The sequence below is a fragment of the Ranitomeya variabilis genome, chromosome 5 (genome assembly GCF_051348905.1).
Source record: "Ranitomeya variabilis isolate aRanVar5 chromosome 5, aRanVar5.hap1, whole genome shotgun sequence".
Classification (NCBI taxonomy): domain Eukaryota; kingdom Metazoa; phylum Chordata; class Amphibia; order Anura; family Dendrobatidae; genus Ranitomeya; species Ranitomeya variabilis.
Window position 1 is genome coordinate 382191729 of NC_135236.1, and position 23290 is coordinate 382215018.

Sequence of the window (23290 nt, forward strand, 5' to 3'; positions counted from 1 at the left end):
GTATGACCTGTTACATGAACATGTTTTCCACAACCTCACCTTTAGCACAATGTGACTGTTCCTCACCCAGTTTTAAGCCTCCTACAAAGCTGTTTCTGCTTCAGTTAATGACTGTGTTTTAACCCACTTATGAAAATGATGATCGTTATCACCTGATTGGTATAATTGCTTACTGATACACCTGACTATAATCCTACAAAATCCCTGATGGGCAAAAGGTGGTGACAACAAATACTGATGTGATTTAAATTACTCTTTTTTTTGCTCATTCACTTTGCATTTTGCTAATTGATATTCAATTTATGAAAGCATCCTAACTTTACAGCATTTTTTTCCACTCTTACATAAAAGTTTGTACTGTATATCTACAAATAAATGTGTGTGTGTGTGTGTGTGTGCATATATATGTGTTTATGTATGTATGTATGTATGTGTGTATGTATATTTATGTATACACACACACATATTGAAGAAAAAAAAATCTAATATATAAAGCTGAATGTGTGTGTGTATGTATGTGTGTATGTCCGGGATTGGCATCTGCACCGTCGCAGCTACAGCCACAAAATTTTGCACAGTCACACGTCTGGCCCCCGAAAGCTTCATAGCCTATGTTGTGAGGTAAATTTTAACCCCGCGCTTTCCAATTCACCAAACAATTTTGCCCCTATCTACATAATGGGGAAAAAGTGAAAGGAAAAGTGTTGGAGGCAAATTGACAGCTGCCAGATGTGAACAAGGGGGACTTAAAGAATGAGAGCGATGGCGCCAAAGAGTATATACCGTACAGTTGCTAAGGTGGGGCCCCGACATGGGATACTCACCACACACGGGGATATGAACACACACACAAAATGCGCCACACACACTACCACGTGCTTGAACACATATACCACCCTCAGCACACATTTCACCACACATACACCAACCTTGCCACATAAAAGTCGAAACACAAAAGTCGCCACTCAAAACTCGCCACGCGCAAAACTCGCCACATGCAAAACTAGGCTCAGGCAAAACTCGCCACACGTGCAAAACTCACCTCGTGGAAAACTCGCCACACGCAAAACTTGCACACGCGGAAAAATTGCCACATGCACAAAAGTTGCAACACATGCAAAAGTTGCCTCACACAAAACTTGCACATACTCAAAAGGCACCACACATAAAACTCGCCACACGCAAAGCTTGCTGCACACAACTTGCTACACTAACCCGCCACCGGGCCCTTCAGCCTGCATGTATGTATGTATGTATGTGTATATACACACACACACACACACACACACACACACACACACACACACACACACACCCCCCACCCACACATATATATATATATATATATATATATATATATATATATATATATATATATATATATATATATATATATATTAAAAAAAAATAAAATTGTATATATATATATATATATATATATATATATATATATATATATATATATATATATATATATATATATATATATATATATATATATATATAAATTTTACTTGCAAAGGTCATTAGTGCCTCTACTGTTCCCATATTGTTTATTGCACGGATTGTATGATCATTCTCTTTATCTACCTCCACAACACATTTCTCTGGCGTCGTTTCTTTCGTTTTGCACCCTCATGCTCTATTTTTGTTCTCTTGCAGACTGTGTAAAGTTGCTGCTGATGTCAGGAGCACGAGTAGATGCTACTGTTTCAAATGGCTTTACTGCCTTATGCACAGCAGCTGCTCAGGGACATTCAAAGTAAGTAGCAGATCACTGTGCAAGTGTAACCTTAATTTTCTAAATAAGTCTATTCAAAATGTTTACTAAAGGTAGGCATATACCTTACTATCATGGAGCTTCAGCCCAAGGCAGCCATAAGGTTATTAAATCGTTTGAGTAAAGTCGCAGCTGAAATATGCCAGGGAGCCTAGTGTCCATAATTTTGGAAAGTAAATAAAGAATAGATATTTGACGTTAACACTGCATTCAGTCTATATGGGGCTCAGTCAGAGGGGCACATCATTCAACCTTTTACATTTTGTTTTCGCCCAAGTCCCTTTATGGTTTATGCTATAAGCTGCCATTACTGGGAGATAAATTCACCCAATAACTCATTACCCAGGTTTCCAAGGTGTTTTTAAACTAATCTTTCCTGTTATCCACATACCACTGCCCCAAGTATATAAATGGTTTGTTGATAAAAATGACAAATCGCATGGCAGCATGTATCTACAATAGAGGTGTGCAACCTTTTTTTGGTCTTTTAGATTAAACCAATCCCAATGGCTGCAGTCAATCCTAAAGGCGTAATGCTTTCTGAGACATGTAAGGCATATCGAAAGTATATACCATAAAAGTATGTTGGGTACCGGCTGACTAACTAGGGAAACCTGTTGCTGATTATTTTTTTTTAGTTCATGCAAAAAAATTGTAATATTCCATGGTGGCCATTCAGATGGGAAACCACTTCTTGGATGTCCCTGTTGCCTAAAAAGGCATATAGGCTGGGGTTGTTCTAAAGCACACCCCCTCTGAAGCTCAACGTAGATTCTAGAGAGCAACAATTCTAGGTTAATGGGAGACATGCTGTATATAAGGATAACTAGAAGATACAGATATACGGTAACTATTTTAGATAGTGGCGAGAAACGGTTGCGACTGGTCATTTTAGTAGATGCACATGATGTACAGCATGTAACTTCTTTTTTTGTACAACTATGGTAAATCTTAACTTCCTCTAAACCTTTAATCATGAAATGTAAGATTAATGTAAGTAATAATTTTTGCTTTACTTTTTTCTTCTAGTTGTGCAAAAGAATTACTTGTATACAATGCTGACATCAACTATGTTGGTGGAGGACAAACCCCATTATATCTGGCTTGCAAAAATGGAAACTGTGAAACTGTTAAACTTTTACTGGACTCTGGTGCCAATAGAAATATTGCAACAAATGTGGGTACAACCTTGTAACTACTATATTTGTTTTTCTCCTAGTGTAAAATGAATTTAAGACCGCAGAGCCTATGATGTAACTCATGTAATTTACATATCTGTAGCCGATAGAATGATGAGCTGTGCTACCATACTCCATTTTTGGGTTGCTTGATAGTAAAAATGGCCAGGATATAAAGAAAAGGTTTGTGTTTGAGACAACCCTATAGTAAGAACATTCGTGTGCCCTTTTGGATCATTGGCAGAGTTTGCATAAAGCCATTCAGCGGTCTATAAAGGACTGGTTCGGCCCGTGTACAGGGGCATGAAAATGGAATAGCATAAATGAAGAAGAGTGAAGGGTTTATTTTACCACTCCATTCTAACTGGGCTCTTCAGGTCCCTCCTTTCAGGGCTCACAACAGTTTGGCTCTCAGTGTTTGGGAAGTTATCCAAAGGATAGGGAATGACTTCTAAACCTGGTATAACCCATTTAAAAATGAGTCCTGGACAAATAGCTTTTCCCAAGATTCATAAGAATAATTTTTTATCTACATGTGGAAGTTGATCTTAGAATTCTTTTTTCTTGCAGTGTAATTTGCTGAGTGTTGATGATCATTATTTAAGCGCTAGTAATGTCTAGATTGATGTTGAATAGTTTTTGCTATTATAAATTCAATGCTTTCTGCTTTTCTAGACTGGCTGGACACCTGTTCACGCTGCAGCCGACTCTGGGAACACAGATTGTCTCAAGCTCCTCATGTATTATGGAGGTCGAAGTCATTGTGATTCCCATAAGGAGTTTGATGTGAGACTTTATGACTTAAAGAACAAGGACAATGGTAATCTCGAAGCTGTCATTTCTGCAACACTAATCAATAGTGCAGACAGTGAGGGATGGACAGCTGCGCATATTGCAGCATCCAAAGGATTTAAGGTGAGCTTTTCAAAATACTTATTTTTTTGTTGTTGTGCCCATGTACGGCTAGAAGGTGTCTTAAAAGAGTGAGTATTAACCCTCCAATAACCTATCCTTTCACCTAAATGTATAATAAGCTCTATTGTTAGAGAGATCATTTGACTGGTCTGAATATTGGGGCCACAAGTTAGAAATGTCAGCAGATGACCTTAGATCTGCTATTACTATAGGAGTGTTGTAGTCGCCGCTATTTTCAGTACAAAAGTAATTACGCCAGCTTCAATGCTGCATAGGCGAACATGTTTCTTCTGTGTGCTTCTCTTTAATGTTTAGATGTGTCCCATTGCGATTAAAAGAGAATTGGCAGTCATTAATGGGGTATTCCCATCTCCAAGATCCTATAATATGTAGTAGGTGTAATATAATATTCGCAAATACCTCCAATTAGAAATGTGGTATAGTACTTCTGATAAGGTATGTTGCTTACCCCATGTGCAGGCATTGCAGGATTTTGGGTATCCATGGTTACAATAACTACCAACTAGCTAAATGTCACTATATCAGGGGTCGTGACCATGGATATCGAAGGTCCTGCAATGCCTGCACTTGAGGAAAGAAACATAGTGATTAAAAAAAAACAAGTCTACATTTCTAATTGTAGACATTTGCTACTATTATTGCATCTACTACATATTGGGTTAGGATCTTGTAGATCGCAATAGCTCTTTAATTTTTCAGTGTCAGATGGATCCATATAGAGAAGCAATCTTTTTTTATTCTTCTAAATACATAGTACCAGACACTTGAAAATCTATAGAACCATAGTTGTGACTGAAGTCAGTATGTTTAAGGGCTAAGCAAAAAAAAAAAAAGTAGTTTCTATGTAGATCATTAAAATAATAATGACTTCCTTAGCACTGTCTTTAGTTCTCAGCTTCTCCTTTGTTCTCACAGTATAGTTCTCTATAGCTTTATCTCAGTGGGAGAAGTTAAATCACAGTCCTGAGTGATCATTGTGCATGGCACCTCCCAAAGTGAAGCCCTCCATTGTTTTTAAAGCGTTTCTGGAGTCTCCTTTTTAATGCAAGCAAATTATTCACAGAATTCACAGCTTGTTCAAATGTGTGTTTCTTTCATTTGGATTTGCATGAAAAAGGCTTCAAACACCACCCCCCTGTCATCTCATCCAGGAAGATTTTGAGAGGAAATGGCTTTGCTAGAAGGATTAGTATGCATTTACACTAAAAGTTTGCGCCCGTTCAATGACCCCTCATCTTCTACACACAGGCTGATCGGGGGTCATTTAATAGCCTGTTTAGACAGGCCGAAAAAAACTTTATATACATGATTGTTCTGTGCAAATAAAATATCATTTTTCTCAGCAGCACGTTATGTTTTCTGCCTCAATTGATGATGTTTAAGTAAGGAAAAAGGTACAGATTTACTTTTGAAAAGTAGAGGTTTAGTACCCAATATTCTTATTCAGGACAAGAAAACAGAAAATATCCATGTGAAAAGTTTGGTGATGGAAAAACAATTAAAAAAGAAAATTGGATTCCTAACATAAGATAACAAGATAACATAAGATGACATTTTGAATGCTCATTTACCGATTCTTGACCTTTCTAAATGCACATTTCGCCATGCGTTACTTTACACTACTAGAGAGTGAATTCCTTACCATGTATTTTTCCTATTGGGCTTTTTCATAAAGATTCACATAGTGAGAAACAGGACCCCTTATAGTTCCTATTTGTTAATTAATATTAGTGATGAGCGCGCGTGCTTGGGTATGGTGTTATCCGAACATGCTCGTGTGCTATTAGAGCATCTTTGGCGTGCTCTAATACTATGTTTGAGTCCCTGCGGCTGCATGTCTCGCTGCTGTTTGACAGCCACAACACGTGCAGAGATTGACTAACAAACAGGCAATCCCTCCTGTGTTGAGGCTGTCGAACCGCTTGAGACATGCAGCCACAGGGACTAGAACATAGTTTTAGAGCATGTTGAAGACACTCGGTTAGCACTCAAACATGCTTGAATAACACCTTAAACAAACAAAAGCACCACAAACCGACCAAGCAGTCCAATATAAAATAGTTTTATTTTATTAATATGTAATTCCAATAAAAGAAGGTACAAAACGGGAAAATAATTACAGGTAAAAATGTTAGGCCACAATGCCAAAATCCAAATGGTACAGAAAAAATTGAACGAGGAAAACAAGGACGCACACCCAGGAGAAAATGCGATATAAATCAAGCTGGTTGAGACACAACAGTGCATGGAGTGATTAAAAAAAAACTATAGGGATCATAAATACATGGATAAACAGGTTATGCTGACAAAAAAATAAAGGTGAATATCACAAACTTTGCCCTGATGTGACCAGTGAGTGTAAGGTATCAAAACCAGCAAACGAAATCAGCATAAACACACAATTATATAAAACAACCATTGTGCTGAAGTGAGTCAAACAAGGTAAAATCCTAAGTAAAAAAGTGAAATGCTCAAGGCAAATAATACCACGTATGGTAAGTGTAAAAGTGAAGAAGAGGCAGGTGATCACAGTGAAAGATGTAAGAATGGTATCAGTAAATGTACCGTCACACTCAGCAACTTTGCAAAGAGAACGACAACAATCCATTACGTTGCAGCGTCCTGGATAGCGATCTCGTTGTGTTTGACACGCAGCAGCGATTTGGATCCCGCTGTGCCATCGCTGGTCGGAGCTAGAAGTCCAGAACTTTATTTCGACGCCAGGTCGGCGTGTATCGTCATGTTTGACATCAAAAGCAACGACGCCAGCAACGAGCATAGGGGGCGCCGCAGCGTCTCCTTCTAGCCAGTCGGTACACTCCGGCTGTTTGACATGGAGCTAACAACCAGCGAGAACGAGAAGTGAGTCGCCGTTACGTCACTGGATCGCTCCTGCATAGTTCTGGAGTTGCTGTGTTTGACTTCTCTACAGCAACCTAAACAGCGACGCTCCAGCGATCTAGTTTAGGTCGGCTCGTTGTCTATATCGCCGCAGCGTCGCTGAGTGTGACGGTACCTTAAGGAAAGTCACTCACAGTGAGACTGTAAATCACTGGCTCCTGGATGGCGTCCTCCTCAACGGCTCTTTGCCTTCTTCTTTTATTGGAATGACATATTAATAAAATAAAACTATTTTATATTGGACTGCTTGGTCGGTTTGTGGTGCTTTTATTTGTTTATGATCTAATTTTCAGACTGTCCATGTATTTTTACACCCATCCGGCTTCTTGGTAGTAGGCTCTATATATTAATTTACTACCACGTTAAGCACTCCTTTGTTTCTATTATTGAATAACACCTTACCTGAGCACGCACGCTCATCACTATTAATAATTTCCAGCTTGAGTACCTTAGCCCCTTCCCGACATCTGCCACACATATACGTGTCGGGCGCGCATGTATAGAATGGGCTCAGAAGTTGTGTTCTACTGCTGACACCTGCCTCTAACCGCGGTGATTGGTGCTAGCTGCGGTCCCTGTTGTCTGACAGCTTAGCTGCAGTTGTGAATTGCATAAAAGCAGTACTTAATTAGGTCTTATTTACCCTAAAATGTCACCAATAAAACTAGCTAACCACACACAAAACACAAATCATGCAACTCCATTGAAGGAAAAATGACAGTTATGCTTCTGAGAGAATACCTTCGCAAACAAATTTTTTTTTCTACATTTTTTGAAAGCAGACAAATCTGAAAAAAGTATGTAAACTGGAATCCCTCAAAAATAGAAAATCATGCTGGCGTGTAATTTTTATTTCATGATGAATGCCTTGAAAACAAACCACCCCCAAAAAAGCAATGGGGTGTTCCTTTTTTTTCCATTTCACCCCACTTGAAATTTTTTTTACAAGTACTTTATTGGGTAATGTGAATGGTGAGATTCACAACTACTGCTCGAACTGTCACAACAGACAAATGAACAACAACAAAAAAAGTTATGGCTCTTTGAGGGAGTGGAGGATAAAAACAAAGTGCAAAATGAACTATTCTAGCAAACAGAAATTAGTAGCAAAGTACATCATAGAATGCCAACAATGCAGTGATGGTGAACAGATAAAATGATGGGTAAATAAAATGCCCAGTGCTGTTTCTAACTGTAAGGAAAGTAGTAAATGATATTGCTGCGGGTGTCCAGCTGCTTTCAGCTTGTTTCCCAGACCTTTCTTTCACTGTGAGATGGAGCCAAGCTGCATGGTGAGAAGCTGTGGAGTCACCAGGAGAGCACCACCTGCTATGTGTCTGAGTACTATTCACGCTTGGCCAGAAAGTTTACTGCACTGGCCATGCCCGCCATATACATGCCAGTAATGGTCTCTTTGTTAGTTACCCATGTATTTCTTTTCTACTAGATATTTTCTTTTATCTGGCGACAACCCAACAGTCCAGCATAACAGTTGTCATCACAGTATAAATTCCTGAAGTACATTTTGGGGAACTTCTCCTTACCCACACAGTAATTCCATTTACTCTTGGCTTTGAATGGAGTAACAGAGAAATGCACGTACAGCTGCTTGCACTCTAAAATAAAAATCAATCATTAAAATCTTTGTCCCCTTATAATTGTTTTGCAGAAATGATATGTTGCCTAGAATTAAGGCAGAGGTGTCAAACTGCATTCCTCGAGGGCCGCCAACAGGTCATGTTTTCAGGATTTCCTTGTATTGCACAGGTGATAATTTAATCACCTTCACAGAATGATTCCAGTACCTTGTGGAATGCTAAGGAAATCCTGAAAACATGACCTGTTGGCGGCCCTCGAGGAATGCAGTTTGACACCTCTGAATTAAGGGATAATAATGTATCTGATTAGTCAAGCAGGCAGATGCAATATTTAATACATGGGCAAATCCATCCCTTTAATGGGCATAAGAGTTAGTGTGTGAAACAATACAAAAAGTTATTCTTCTTTATTTTATTGTATTTTTAATTGCCCCTTTAAATAGGAATCTTAGGCATGAATGATAGCTTGTTGAAGATTTTTTATTTATGATCTGCCTCAGCACTGTTCATGTATGAATAATAGATTTCTTCTGCTGGAGAGATTTTATGTTTTCTGGCCAAAGGCAATAAATGAATGCAGCTAGTCATTGGCTCCCTCTGTGGTGTAGTCTTCAGAGATTTTCTTGAATTCTCCTTCGCTTTACTAAATAGCATTTTATTTTAGAAGCTAAATGCGTCATTGGTTATGGGTTGTTTTTAATGGTTAAATGTAGAGGTAAAGCAGTTGCCCAGCATTTGACTATTAAAGCAGAAGTCATTAGAAAATGACTTTTAGTTTAAATCATTTTTTTTGTGTTTTTAAATGTTTTTTATTTAACTTTTTTTAAAGAATTTTTCATATCACAATCTGTAATATAAAAAACAATAATAAAGATGATCTTACAATTTTCACATTGGCCACTCAGACTTTTTTAGACTTGTATTTCCTTTTCTTAGAGGAGGAATTTTTAGCTGGCTCATTATCACCAGTGGCATAAATGCAATGAAGCGAACACCTATACACAGCTGATAATGCAGGATCCACTATTCACAGTAGTCACAGCTGACCTTCCTCCATCTCCCTATTTAATGACAAAAGATAGTCTGAATCAGTCTTTTCCTGCTAATGTACATATGAGTTTCCCAAAGCAGAAAGTTGTCTAAAATAGTCCAAATGGCCACAATGAACATTGCAAGATTTAATTATTTTTTGATTTGGCGTTATGGAAAATATTGTCAATTTTAAAAAAAATATATTTTTGGCTTAAAATCCTGATCTATAACAAGACCAAAAAAGCAGAAATTTCTGATGACCCATTCCCTTTCACACACATTCAACTATTGCAATATATAGATATATATATGTACATGTACATGTGTATGTATGTGTGTGTGTATATGTATATATATATATATATATATATATATATATATATATATATATATATACTGTATATAGTATAGTATTATTTCAGTAGTGACTGCTGCGTTTCCAGCAGTGTTATGTTGCAGAAATGAAATGGTCACTAAGAACAACGTCTGTGTCTCTTTGATTGGCATTTCTAACAGTAAATCAAAATTATTATGGTGGAAAAGGGAAGAAGGCAGTAGTATATTTAATGTTAAAGTGTGACATTTATTGTTAGCCATTGCATACAGTTGCACTTGCCATTCAGCATCCTTGGAACTGCTGGAGAGAGCAGAGCACTGCACTTGACTATCTTCATCAGTTTCATAAACAATGAAGCAATAGTGAACAAGTTTGACCAGTCCTCTCTTCACACTGGTGATTAGGGACCTTCAGTTCTGGTTATCAGTGGGGGTGCTATTAGTCAGACCACAACCAATCTACCTTTTTATTCTTTATAAATAAATTATGACTCTATAGTGGCCTATACACATATGAGCATTGAATGATATGTTAATGAGCTGCAAGTGCAGCAGGGTTAGATAATGCACTTGCAGCTATTCTGCCTCTCTACTTATTCCCTGCCTACCTCCTGTCTCTGATCAGTCTTATTTCAGTGACCTACCAAGATCTCTCGGCAGTGCAATCAGTGTTGGAGTATGCACAATAAGGTCCTGATAATGTCACAAGATCCAGTGAGTTGATCTGAACCTGACTTGTTTATTATTATTATTATTATTATTATTATTATTATTATTATTATTATTTATATAGCACCATCATATTTCGAAGTGCTTAAGAGTCACCAGCATCACTGGGGCTCTCAATGTAAATCCAACATATGAACTCCTTGCAGATGTTGTCCTTGGTGGGATTTGAACCCAGGACCCCAAGCTAAGTAACAGTGCTAACCACTGAGCCACCATGGTGCCCAACCCGCCTCAGGCACTGATTGTGTTGTTAAGATTAAGAGCTCTCTGTAGGGAAAGCAGGTCACTAATATAAGAGTGACCGGTCAGTCAGAGACAGGAGGCAGGCAAGGTGTAGGGAATAAGGAAAGACAGGAGAGCTATGAGTGCATTCTCCAACACCACCGCACTTGCAAGTCATTAGCATACAGTTTCAGCATAGGATTTCTCTAAAATGTCAGAACAGCTTTCTACAAACAAGGTAAGCATTTAATCAGCATTAAAGTACATGTACATAGATGCCTTTCATAGGCTTATAAATAACTAATCATAGTAAAAAAAATATTAAAAATAAAAAAATGGTTTTTATCTACAATAAATATCATTTTATTAATTACCAACACAGAAGAAAATCAATAAAGTCACCCCATAAGACCCTAAAAAGGGACAGTGTGGTCAAAGTTAAGTCACAGTATGGCATTCTGGACATAATATAAATAAATTACAAATTATCAGAATTGCATAGAAAAAACAACAATAATCCAAGGAAGGAAAGTCACCTTGCATAAAATAAATACTGTACATTCAGGGAATCAAAAACCTGATTGGTAGAAGGAATAACACTGATTGACATACATAGACCGCACAGAAGATGGCCAAATAGTAACTAACAATAGCCAAATGCCAATTAATGATACCAATAAACCCTAAACAGTATTAAAGTGCAATAGTGCAGAGACCCCTTACCCAACAGCAAAGCCATAATATGCCAAAGTGACGGACAGCACTGCCCTGCATCCCGACGCGTGTTTCACATTAGTTTAGTCAGGGGGTATTATGTCAATCGGTGTTATTTTTTCTAGCCAATCATGTTTGTGTAATTTAATAAAATTATGTTTATTGTGGATAAAAAATATATATTTTTTGTTTGTTTTTTCATATTTCTTGACATTGATTAGTTATTTATAGGTCTATACTTGGTTTTGTGAACTGAATCAAACTTATTATTTATTGGTTATGTAGTATGGGTTTTTTGATCCAGTTTTGGTTTATACATGCCTTCTAGTTTGAGGTATAAAATCCTGATGACCGGATAATCCGTCATGACCAATATTAGGTGAACCCTCCAACTTCCTTTTGGAAATGGCATTCATTGCCAATCAGAAGGTGACTGATGAGAGCTGCTCTACAGGCAGGAGAGGTCCCAGTGGCTACACAACAAGAGTCGAACAAGAGTTTCTCAGGGCTTTTTTGACTGCCACACTGGTGTTTTCCACCATTGGTAACTACTGTATATTTAAAACCGTAACAGAACTTGTGTTATGTATTGACGAGCTGATCTGCAGCTGATATTTTCTCCCTAATCCTCCTCAAACTAATCTGTTCTGTCCAGGATTGCTTGGAAATCCTATGCAGTCACTCTGGTCTGGAGCCAGATAGGAAAGATAAGTGTAACCGGACAGTGCATGATGTGGCAACCGATGACTGCAAACAGCTCCTGGAGAATCTTAGTGAGTGAACTTTGTTCTTTATTTATCGTGGTATTCTGGTGGCTCAACATTTAAGCTGCATAGATCGCACATAGTCGGAAAGTCTTATCACATAATCCTATTATAGTCTAGGAAGAAAGATTATCATGTTCCATCTATTCATCTTCAGAAGAAGCAAGAGGAAACCTAAGCAATATAATAATTTCTTTTTAGAATTCTATTACTAAGTAATCAGGGCATCTTCTTCTGCATCTGCCCATATTAGTTCAGATTTTTAAAGTTGTGCAGACTTTTACATCTGTTATATTGGTATGATATGTACGGTAGTTACCCAATAAAGGTATCTCCTATATCATACTTTTGTCTTTTAAAAAATAAAAAATAAAGTACTTACGATCACAGTAGTGTATAATATACAGTACTACCTTATAATAGTGTGTGTGTATGTGTGTGTGTGTGTGTATATATATATATATATATATATATATATATATATATATATATATATATATATATATACCTAATACTACTACAGTACTACCTTATAGTCAAAAATTTGTGTGCTATATCTGTGATTTCACAGCGTACACTTAATGGTTGGTGAACCAATACTAATTCCAGGACTTCCATTGATCCTAAGGATCACGCTGATCCTAAGGATTTCACACTGCATTCAGGCATCCTTTTGGTTGCGCCGTTCGGGCTTACATTCGAACCCCCCGCAAACGGGATTGTGTATACGCCAACGAGGCCACAGACTGTAATAGTGCCGGCAGTGCGAACATTCTGTCTACTACGCCCGAAAATGATGCACGACAGGGCACATAACACATAATTCAATACAAAAGGTAGGGTGTAAGTCAGTCTATTGTTGCTCATGTACTGTACATGTGGATTTCCTGAAAAATCAGGAAAGATGACTCTAGAATAGCCCCAGTGGACAGAGTGAAAATTGCAAGATTTATTTATTTTTTTATTTTTTAATAAAGATTGTTATAAACAAAATTGCTAACATTAAAATATATATATGGAACATGAAAACTTGAATTAAATAGTCATTTTCTGATGAGAGGTTACCTTTAAATCATTCCTCACTTGTTACTTCCAACCCAAGCCAATTACCAGTTTTGCCTTAGTAAGCACACAATTGGTGCCTTGTGACTTGTTACCTGGTTACCCATTTAAAAATGCTATAGTTGTTGGGCATTTGTTCCATAGCAACCAAACAGCTTCACTTTGTTCATCTGTTCAGTTTAAGGGTGGATTGGCATTGTGCTGATGGCAGAGAAAGAAACTTGGCGTGTGTGTGTGTACAGTGGGAGAAATAAGTATTTTATCCCTTTGTGATTTTGTAAGTTTGACCACTGACAAAGACATGAACAGTCTATAATTTTATATTTGATATTCTATCTCTCAATGTTAAAATTAACCTACCGTTAAAATGATAGACTGTTCATGTCTTTGTCAGTAAGCAAACTTACAAAATCACCAAGGGATCAAATACTTATTCCCCCCCACTGTATATGCATGTGTATATATGTGTCTGTGTGTATATAATATATATGTACAGTATGTGTATATGTAGTGTACGCCTTTAAAAATCATATCATCTCTGATCTGGACATCTACAAATAGATAAAATTGATTGTTTCTGAATCATTGAATTATCACTCGCCAGTGACTGCAATGGATGTAAATTTATTTGCAGATGGACTTCGGATCCCTGTTAAGATTTTTCTGGATGATAATATTCACATAAGCGATAGCCCAAGTGATTTTGAGAGTGAGGGCATCTGCTATCTTCGTGTTCTCAGACAAACAACATGGGATGATTTTTCAGCGGCTGTAACTCAGGCTGTATTGAACCATTTAAGTGTTATTATGTCTGATGGATGGGAAAGTCAAGAAGCCATGACATTTAATAACTCTGCAGAATCCAACCTTGGACTTGGGGCAATCACAGACCTGTCATTCAAGCTAGGTACTGAGATTCTTGTAAGATACATGGTCTTCATGGATGTACTTCCATTGTTTCATACTTAAGTGTTTCTTTTTCATCAATGTATTAATATTTGTCTCTAATGGATATGATGCATTACTATAATCAATTAGAGCTGGGACAGACACAATAATGATTGTGACAGTTTCGTTCTTGTTGGTAAAAACAGCATTTAAAAAGATATATTTATATATTATCCAATATTATACAGTCTTTTCATAGAGCTTGCAAACACATGCTCTTTACCTAAGAAACCGGCCACCTCTCAAAGATTGCAGATGTAGCTGGTAACTTTGGGAATGAACAGTAAATTATAGAATTAAAAATCCCTCAGTTAGAATGGAAAGGATTTTAATAAGGCTTACATTGCAGACATATTTATACAAGCATTTTGCAATAATACATATTTAATAAGGTAAGACAACCCCATTAAGAGGCATGTGCCTATTACTGAATTGGCTCATATTACAGCTGCCATGCGCCAGTGTAAGAAATCTACTCCAGTTAGTGATAAGTAAAGTCTTATATTATTATTATTATTATTATTATTATTATTATTATTATTATTATAGCGCCATTTATTCCATGGTGCTGTACATGTGAAAAGAGGTATACATAATAAAAAACAAGTACCATCATGAAGAATACAAGTGACCGACTAGTGCAGGAGATTCTACAATTCTAGTTTCTGTATTTAATGTTGATGTACAACCATGCTGTTTACACGTTGTTTGCACCTAGATTAACGGTGAGCGAAGTCAATATAAAAAATGGAAACTTGTCATTTGTTTCAGCTCTAAAAGTGGAGAGTGTAGTTTACATTTATATCATTTTTGTCCAGAGGTGAAGCGGACCTTTTCTTCTTGGATAGAAAAAACAAACCGCAAAAGAGATTTTTTGGAATCCTAGAAAACTATGCAAAACCTAAACAAAACAAGAATCCCTAAAATATAGCTTTTATTGAAAAACAATTAAAAGGTCTCTTATCATTAATGATCAAAAATAAAGAACAACAAGTTGTGTACCTGTTAGGTCCTAGGGAGGCGCTGCACTTTGCCCTACCTGGCAGTGGGGGTTGGCACCCTAATTTACTGCGGTAGGCGCCCCCACTCGACGTGGACTTACCCTCAAAAATCCCTAGAATTCCCTAAATTCCGGAATCCTAAAAAAGTCCTAAAGAATCCCTATAGGGAAAATACTACCTAACGGTGGGGGTAGGCACCCTAATGTGAAGCGGTAGGTGCCCCCACTCAGCGTCGACTAACCCTAGGGTCCCTAAAATGGGGATAGAAAGATAAAGAAATGTCCCATGGAATGGAAGCTCATTATGTGCGGCTACTGAACCCCTGATGAACCTCCGTTATATCCATGGGGGGGAAACCCGTCAGGCATTGTGTGGGGAAATTGCTGTTCAGCGCTTGATGTGTCATTTGAACTTATCCAGTGGTGTCTTCAGGTTTCTTGGATACAATACTACAGATTTACTACAAACCTACAGATGAGTATTAATGCTGGGGGGACGGTATTATTGATGTGATAACGGGGATGATTGTGTCCCAATACAGGAAACGCTGTTTTTCTGGGAGCCCCATGCTTGTGGGTTTTTTTAACGTATTTTATTGCATTATGCATTTCAACAGTAATTGTAATGCTTATTGCTCCATATGTATATCCTGAGCACCTGCCTAAGGTTATCGATACTGAATATTGGCTAAGCGCTTTTTTCCATATAGTTATGTTTCCTTTGGGTTTTAGGAGGTAATACTCTAACCGGTAGTGTTGATAGTTATAGTACCCTATTATCTTGAGGGTGGGTTGGATGACTGTATCCTTTTACCATAAAGATGGTGGTCTGTGTAGGCTCATGTTTTGTGATTATAGGTGACCATTCACATACATTGTAGCATTATGGCATCCTCTTTTTACCCACTCCTTTACCCTGGGAGCTAAATATGTTTCATTTTGGACAATATTTATGTTATTGCATCCCATTCACCTGTCTTTAATATTTTTTGCGGGTCATACTCTGTTCTATTTACAGATGCCCGGTATATAATTTAGTCTTTTGTATTTACATAAGATCTGAGATATTTTTTCATTATTTTATATATTAATATTTTTTTTGTTTTTTCTTTTTGGTTCTTTTGTTTGTCTTTTTTGGGTGTTGGGGTGTACTGGGACATTTCTTTATCTTTCAATCCCCATTTTAGGGATTTTTTAGGGACCCTAGGGTTAGTCGACGCTGAGTGGGGGCACCTACCGCTTCACATTAGGGAGCCTACCCCCACTGTTAGGTAGTATTTTCCCTATAGGGATTCTTTAGGACTTATTTAGGATTCCCGAATTTAGGGAATTCTAGGGATTTTTGAGGGTAAGTCCACGTCGAGTGGGGGCGCCTACCGCAGTAAATTAGGGTGCCAACCCCCACTGCCAGGTAGGGCAAAGTGCAGCACCTCCCTAGGACCTAACAGGTACACAACTTGTTGTTGTTCTTTATTTTTGATCATTAATGATAAGAGACCTTTTAATTGTTTTTCAATAAAAGCTATATTTTAGGGATTCTTGTGTTTAGGTTTTGCACACTTCTTGGACAGAGCCTGGTGCCCTTACATTTCAGCTTGGGCATCAAAGGGAATGTAGATTACAAGCAGCACATATAAAGATATGCAGTATTTAATAATGCAGGAAAGACAGTTTAATAACTAGTTACAGCCATCCAAGCCAACTTGCAAAAATGAGTAAATACATTTATTTAGTGCACAGGCTTGCTCTGCCGAAAAATGATAATCGGTCACTCCACTGCCGCCAATCACTGGGCTCAGCGGTTATTTAGATTATAGAAGGCACAAGACATAGTAACATAGTTATTAAGGTTGAAGGAAGACTTTAAGTCCATCTAGTCCAACCCATAGGTCCTACATGCTAACCTACATGCTCTAACATGTTGATCCAGAGGAAGGCAAAAAAAAAAACCCATGTGGCAAAGAGTAAGCTCCACACTAGGGAAAAAAATTCCTTCCCGACTCCACATACGGCAATCAGACTAGTTCCCTGGATCAACACCCTAACAAGGAATCTAATATATATACCCTGTAACATTATACTTTTCAAGAAAGGCATCCAGTCCCCTCTTAAATTTAAGTAATGAATCACTCATTACAACATCACACGGCAGAGAGTTCCATAGTCTCACTGCTTTCAGTAAAGAATCCGCGTCTGTTATTATTATTTATTATTATAGCGCCATTTATTCCATGGCGCTTTACATGTGGAGAGGTATACATAATAAAAACAAGTACAATAATCTTAAACAATACAAGTCACAGCTGGTACAGGAGGAGTGAGGACCCTGTCCACGAGGGCTCACAATCTACAAGGGATGGGTGAGGATACAGTAGGTGAGGATAGAGCTGATCTTGCAGTGGTTTGGTCGATCGGTGGTTACTGCAGGTTGTAGGCTTGCCGGAAGAGGTAGGTCTTCAGGTTCTTTTTGAAGGTTACGATGGCAGGTGAAAGTCTGATATGTTGTGGTAGAGAGTTCCAGAGTAGGGGTGATGCGCGAGAGAAATATTGTATGCGATTGTGGGAAGAGGAGATAAGAGGGGAGTAGAGAAGGAGATCTTGTGAGGATCGGACGTTGCGTGCAGGTAAGTACCGGGAGACGAGGTCACAGATGTATGGAGGACACAGGTTGTGGATGGCCTTGTATGTCATGGTTAGGCTTTTGTACTGGAGTCTCTGGGTAATGGGGAGCCAGTGAAGGGATTGACAGAGGGGAGAGGACGGGGAACAGCGGGGGGACTGGTGGATTAGCCGGGCAGCTGAGTTTAGAATAGATTGGAGGGCTGCGAGAGTGTTAGAGGGGAGGCCACAGAGCGGGAGGTTACAGTAGTCGAGGCGGGAGATGATGAGGGCATGGACTAGGGTTTTTGTAGATTCTTCGTTTAGGAATGTACGGATCCATGAAATATTTTTGAGTTGAAGGCAGCAGGAAATGGAAAGGGCTTGGATATGCGGTTTGAAGGAGAGATCAGTGTCAAGGATTACCCCGAGGCAGCAAGCTTGTGGGACTGGGGAGAGTGGGCAGCCGTTTACTGTAATGGATAGGTTCGTTGGGGGGGGGGGGTCACATGAGATGGGGGAAAGACAATGAATTCTGTTTTGTCAATGTTAAGTTTTAGAAATCTAGCAGAGAAGGACGAAATAGCGGACAGACATTGAGGGATTCTGGTTAGTAGGGTGGTGATATCTGGTCCAGAGATATAGATCTGTGTGTCATCAGCATAGAGATGATACTGAAAACCGTGAGATTCTATGAGCTGTCCCAGGCCAAAAGTGTAAATGGAGAAGAGCATTGGCCCTAGAACTGAACCTTGCAGGACTCCGACAGATAGGGGGCGAGGTGAGGAGGTGGTGTGTGAATGGGAGACGCTGAATGTTCGGTCAGTTAGGTATGACAAGATCCAGGATAGGGCCAAGTCTGTGATGCCAAGGGATGAGAGGGTCTGTAGTAATAGGGAATGGACCACTGTGTCAAAGGCAGAGGACAGGTCCAGGAGGAGGAGGATAGAGTAGTGTCGCTTGCTCTTGGCGGTTAATAGGTCATTGGTGACCTTAGTTAAGGCAGTTTCAGTGGAGTGGTGTGACCAGAAGCCTGATTGTGAGCGGTTGAAGAGGGAGCAGGAAGATAGATTGTAGTCTGTAGATTGTAAGCCCGCAAGGGCAGGGTCCTCTTCCCGCTGTACCAGTCTGTCATTGTTAGTTTTGTTTACTGTAAGTGATATTTGTATTTTGATGTAACCCCTTCTCATGTACAGCACCATGGAATTAATGGTGCTATATAAATAAACAATAATAATAATAATAATAATAGATGGGAGGACAGTTCAAGATGGACGTGTTGTTCCAGTAGTTTTGAGGCATAGGGGAGAAGTGATATAGGGCGATAGCTAGATACAGAGGATGGGTCAAGAGGGCTTTTTGAGGATAGGTGTGATTGAGGCATGTTTAAAGCTTGAGGGGAAAACACCAGTTGTTAGTGATAGGTTGAAGAGATGGGTTAGAGTTGGGATGAAGACTGTGGCGTGGTTTGGGATGAAGTGGGAAAGGATCGGGTCAAGTGCACAGGTGGTGAGATGCGATCTTGAGAGTAGAGTGGAGAGTCGATCTTCTGTAATGGTGGAGAAGTTGGTTTTGGAGGTGGAGGGCTGGGTAGTTGGGAGGAAGGGCTCTGGGGGTTGTCGACTAAAACTGTCTCTGATGTTCTCAATCTTCTGCTTGAAAAATGAGGCAAAGTCTTCAGCTGAGATGAGTGGGGAGGGAGGAGGTGCTGGGGAACGGAGGAGAGAGTTGAAGATGTTGAATAACTGTTTAGGGTTGTGAGACAGGGAGGATATGAGAGATGAGAAGTAGGTTTGTCTTGCTGGGGCGAGTGTGGTCTTGGAAGTAGTGAGGGACTGTTTGAATGCGATAAAGTGCTCGTTGGAGTGGGATCTTTTCCATCTCCGCTCAGCAGCCCTGGAAGCTCTCCTCAGTTCTTTGGTCAGGCTGGTGTGCCAGGGCTGTCTGTTGATTTTGCGAGCTTTGGTATGTGTGAGAGGGACAAGAGATTCCAAAGCTGTAGCTATTGTGGTGTTATATAGAGCGGCAGCGTCATCTGCATCGTGTAAGGAATTTATGTCTGTGAGAGGGAGGACGGATTCAGAGAGTGAATGTAGATCAAGGTGTTTAAGATTTCTGCGAGGGTGTGCAAGTTTGTGGGGTGGGAATTGTAGACAAGGTGTGGAGAGGGAAGAGAATGTGAGTAGATTGTGGTCAGAAAGAGGAAGAGGTGAGTTAGAGAGTTTCGACAGGGAGCAGAGGCAGGTGAAGATGAGGTCCAGTGTGTGACCATCTTTGTGAGTGGCTGCAGGAGACCATTGAGTGAGGCCGAAGGAGGAAGTGAGAGATAGAAGTTTAGTGGCAGCTGTGAGGGAAATGTCAATGGGGATGTTGGTAGTCGCCCATGATGATAGTGGGGATGTCCGCAGACAGGAAATGAAGTAGCCAGGTGGTGAAGTGGTCAAAGAAGGTGGTGGTTGGTCCTGGGGGTGATAAATGACAGCCAGTTGGAGGGGGAGTAGATGCGCACAGAGTGCACCTCAAAGGAAGGGAGGGTAACAGAGGGTGGCAGTGGGATTGGGGTGAAGGAGCAGTTATCTGACTGGAGAAAACCAGCTCCTCCACCATGCTTGCTGCTGGGGCAGGGTGGGGTGAGAAAGGTGGAAGCCACCGTAAGAGAGTGCAGCAGGGGAGGCTGTGTCAGAAGGGGTGAGCCAGGTTTCAGTGATGGCGAGGAAGGAATGTTTGTGAGTAATAAAAAGATCATGGATGTTAAAAAGCTTGTTGCAGACAGAGCGAGCGTTCCACAGAGCTCCTGTTAGTGGGACTGGGGAAGCGAGGGCCGGGCGAATGGGCATAAGGTTAGAGAGGTTACGGAAATTTGTGATAGAGCGTGGATGGGAGGTAGAACTGACTGTGGGAATGTGGTGAGGAGGACCAGGATTTGGAGAGATATCACCAGCTGTGAGAAGGAGCAGAAAAAGTGTTAGCAGGTGGGAGCAGGAGAGGGCATGACGGGTCTGTCTGTGCTTTGAGACAGAGGATTGTATGTTGAGGAACAGTTCTGAGGAGGAGGTGAGATGGATGGGGAGGTTTGAGGAAGAGATAAACAGTTGTTTACTAGGTGTTGGGATTAGGGGAGTTAGTAGAAAGTGAAGGATTATAGGGGTGAAAATGAAAATAAACAGAAACATTGTTTACAGTGACTTGCCAGTTACCTTCAGTTCCCTTCTGGTTCAATTCTGGTTTTAATTCTAAACTAATCTACACACTTCTAGGACACACTTATAGGAATCACACTGCAGGCTAAAGTCAATGCAGACTTGTGCTATGCAATATATGTCCAACTAAGTGCATTCAGGTGTGAAGCAGAGAGGAGTGGTCTCTGCTCATCATGGTCAGAGAATTAAGGGTGGACCAGATGCATACAATCAAGCCAGAGTAAACAATGTCATAAATAACACGGGTGGGGTAAAGCTGGGGTTGGCTGAAAGGCATACCATGTGGATGCTAGGAGCAGAGGAAAGTCTGTGTGGAAAGTTGGGTGATGTACTGTGTGCACTTCATAGACAGACAGCAGGAGAGCTGGGTGGCTGAACATACCATGTGGATGCTAGGAGCAGAGGAAAGTCTGTGTGCAAAGCTGGGTGATGTACTATGTGCACTTCATAGACAGACAGCAGGAGAGCAGGCTGGAGAGCTGGGTTCATGAACATACCATGTGAGTGCTAGGAGCAGAGGAAAGTCTTGTGTGGAAAGATGGGTGATGTACTATGTGCTCTTCATAGACAGACAGCAGGAGAGCAGGCTGGAGAGCTGGGTTCATGAACATACCATGTGAGTGCTAGGAGCAGAGGAAAGTCTTGTGTGGAAAGATGGGTGATGTACTATGTGCTCTTCATAGACAGACAAGGCTGGAAAGCTGGGTACATGAAGATACCATGTGAATGCTAGGAGCAGAGGAAAGTCTGTGTGGAAAGTTGGGTGATGTACTATGTGCACTTCATAGACAGACAGGGCAGGAGAGCAGGCTGGAGAGCTGTGTGCATGAACATACCTGTAGGAAGAATAGGCATGCTGGTTAGAGTGCGATGGTCGCAGATAGCAGGGCACAGTCTGCATACATCCTTCTGGTTTTAATTCTAAATTAATCTACACACTTCTAGGACACACTTATAGGAATCACACTGCAGACACGCTTAAAATAAACCTTCTTTCCTCCAGACGTAGAGGATGCCCCCTTGTCCCTGTCTCAGGTCTATGATTAAAAAGATCATCAGAAAGGTCTTTGTACTGTCCCCTCATATATTTATACATTAAAATAAGATCACCCCTTAGCCTTCGTTTTTCCAAACTAAATAGCCCCAAGTGTAATAACCTATCTTGGTATTGCAGACCCCCCAGTCCTCTAATAACCTTGGTCGCTCTTCTCTGCACCCGCTCTAATTCCGCTATGTCTTTCTTATACACCGGAGACCAGAACAGTGCACAGTATTCTAAGTGTGGTCGAACTAGTGACTTGTATAGAGGTAAAATTATGTTCTCCTCATGAGCATCTATGCCTCTTTTAATGCATCCCATTATTTTATTTGCCTTTGTAGCAGCTGCCTGACACTGGCCACTAAATGTGAGTTTAGATTACAGAGCCCAATGATTGCCAATATGGCACCTCAGTGATCATTTAACCAAAGACCGGGGAAGGCAGGGGGTAATTAAGGTTATTTTATTTTTTAGGCAAAAAAATACTGTGTAATAATAATAAAAAAAAAAAAACTTAAAAAAAAATTTAAATTCATAGTTTTCAGCTTGCTCTAGTTTTCAACAATTTTCTTCCAAAAAATATTGACTGTTTATTGCATTTTGCTTTCAGGAAATTCTACCTGGTCTGTTGGTCAAATTTTCCTCCAGTCACCATGGGAATTTCTCAGAATGAGCAGGGTGGATCAAGTAACAGTGTTCATGCCAGGTAAGGGATGTTCTTGGTCCTTTGTTATAGATGCATTTGTAGCGATGTGAGATATAAGAGCAGGTAAGGCTCACCACACAGACGGATTTCTGTTCTACTTCATTGTACTCCTACCCTCTGCGTTGGCTATCCCGTCAGTATTTCTTTAGGGTAATGTATGCCATTAGTCACACCGAGCTAACACTCCAAATTCAGGTTGTGACGACAGCTACACACAATGTAACTTTGGGCCAGAAGAAGGATCTGATGATGGGTCGATATCTTGCTCATCTGTATTGCTGAGACATCTGCCCATTGGAGCAGTGCTGCGGCATATAAATATGGAGATGCGGTTCTCTGCAAGCTGTACAGGTGAAATAGTGCTGCGTGAGAGAAATTGTGCCCGGGAGCAATTCATGTGTCAGTGCTTCAGAATGAAGCTCCGAGAAATAATTCAGCTGAGACTCTGATATTCCCGTGAGACACAAGACATGCTAGCATGCATTTAGGACAAAGTGAAAGCTTTCAGAGATACCAAATATCAGCAAAATAAAAAATCTATAGGAAA

At 39.9% G+C, this 23290-nt stretch overlaps 1 protein-coding gene across 2 annotated transcripts in view; it reads left to right on the forward strand.

Annotated features, from left to right (window-relative positions):
• CTTNBP2 (cortactin binding protein 2) overlaps positions 1-23290 on the forward strand; it is a 206261-nt gene that overhangs the window by 136381 nt on the left and 46590 nt on the right. For both annotated transcript variants that reach the window (XM_077265000.1, XM_077265002.1), the window contains exons 6-11: positions 1663-1762; positions 2810-2957; positions 3634-3873; positions 12082-12199; positions 13887-14159; positions 22648-22743. In XM_077265000.1, coding sequence (XP_077121115.1) covers positions 1663-1762; positions 2810-2957; positions 3634-3873; positions 12082-12199; positions 13887-14159; positions 22648-22743 — 975 coding nt within the window. The remainder of the gene's footprint in view (positions 1-1662; positions 1763-2809; positions 2958-3633; positions 3874-12081; positions 12200-13886; positions 14160-22647; positions 22744-23290) is intronic.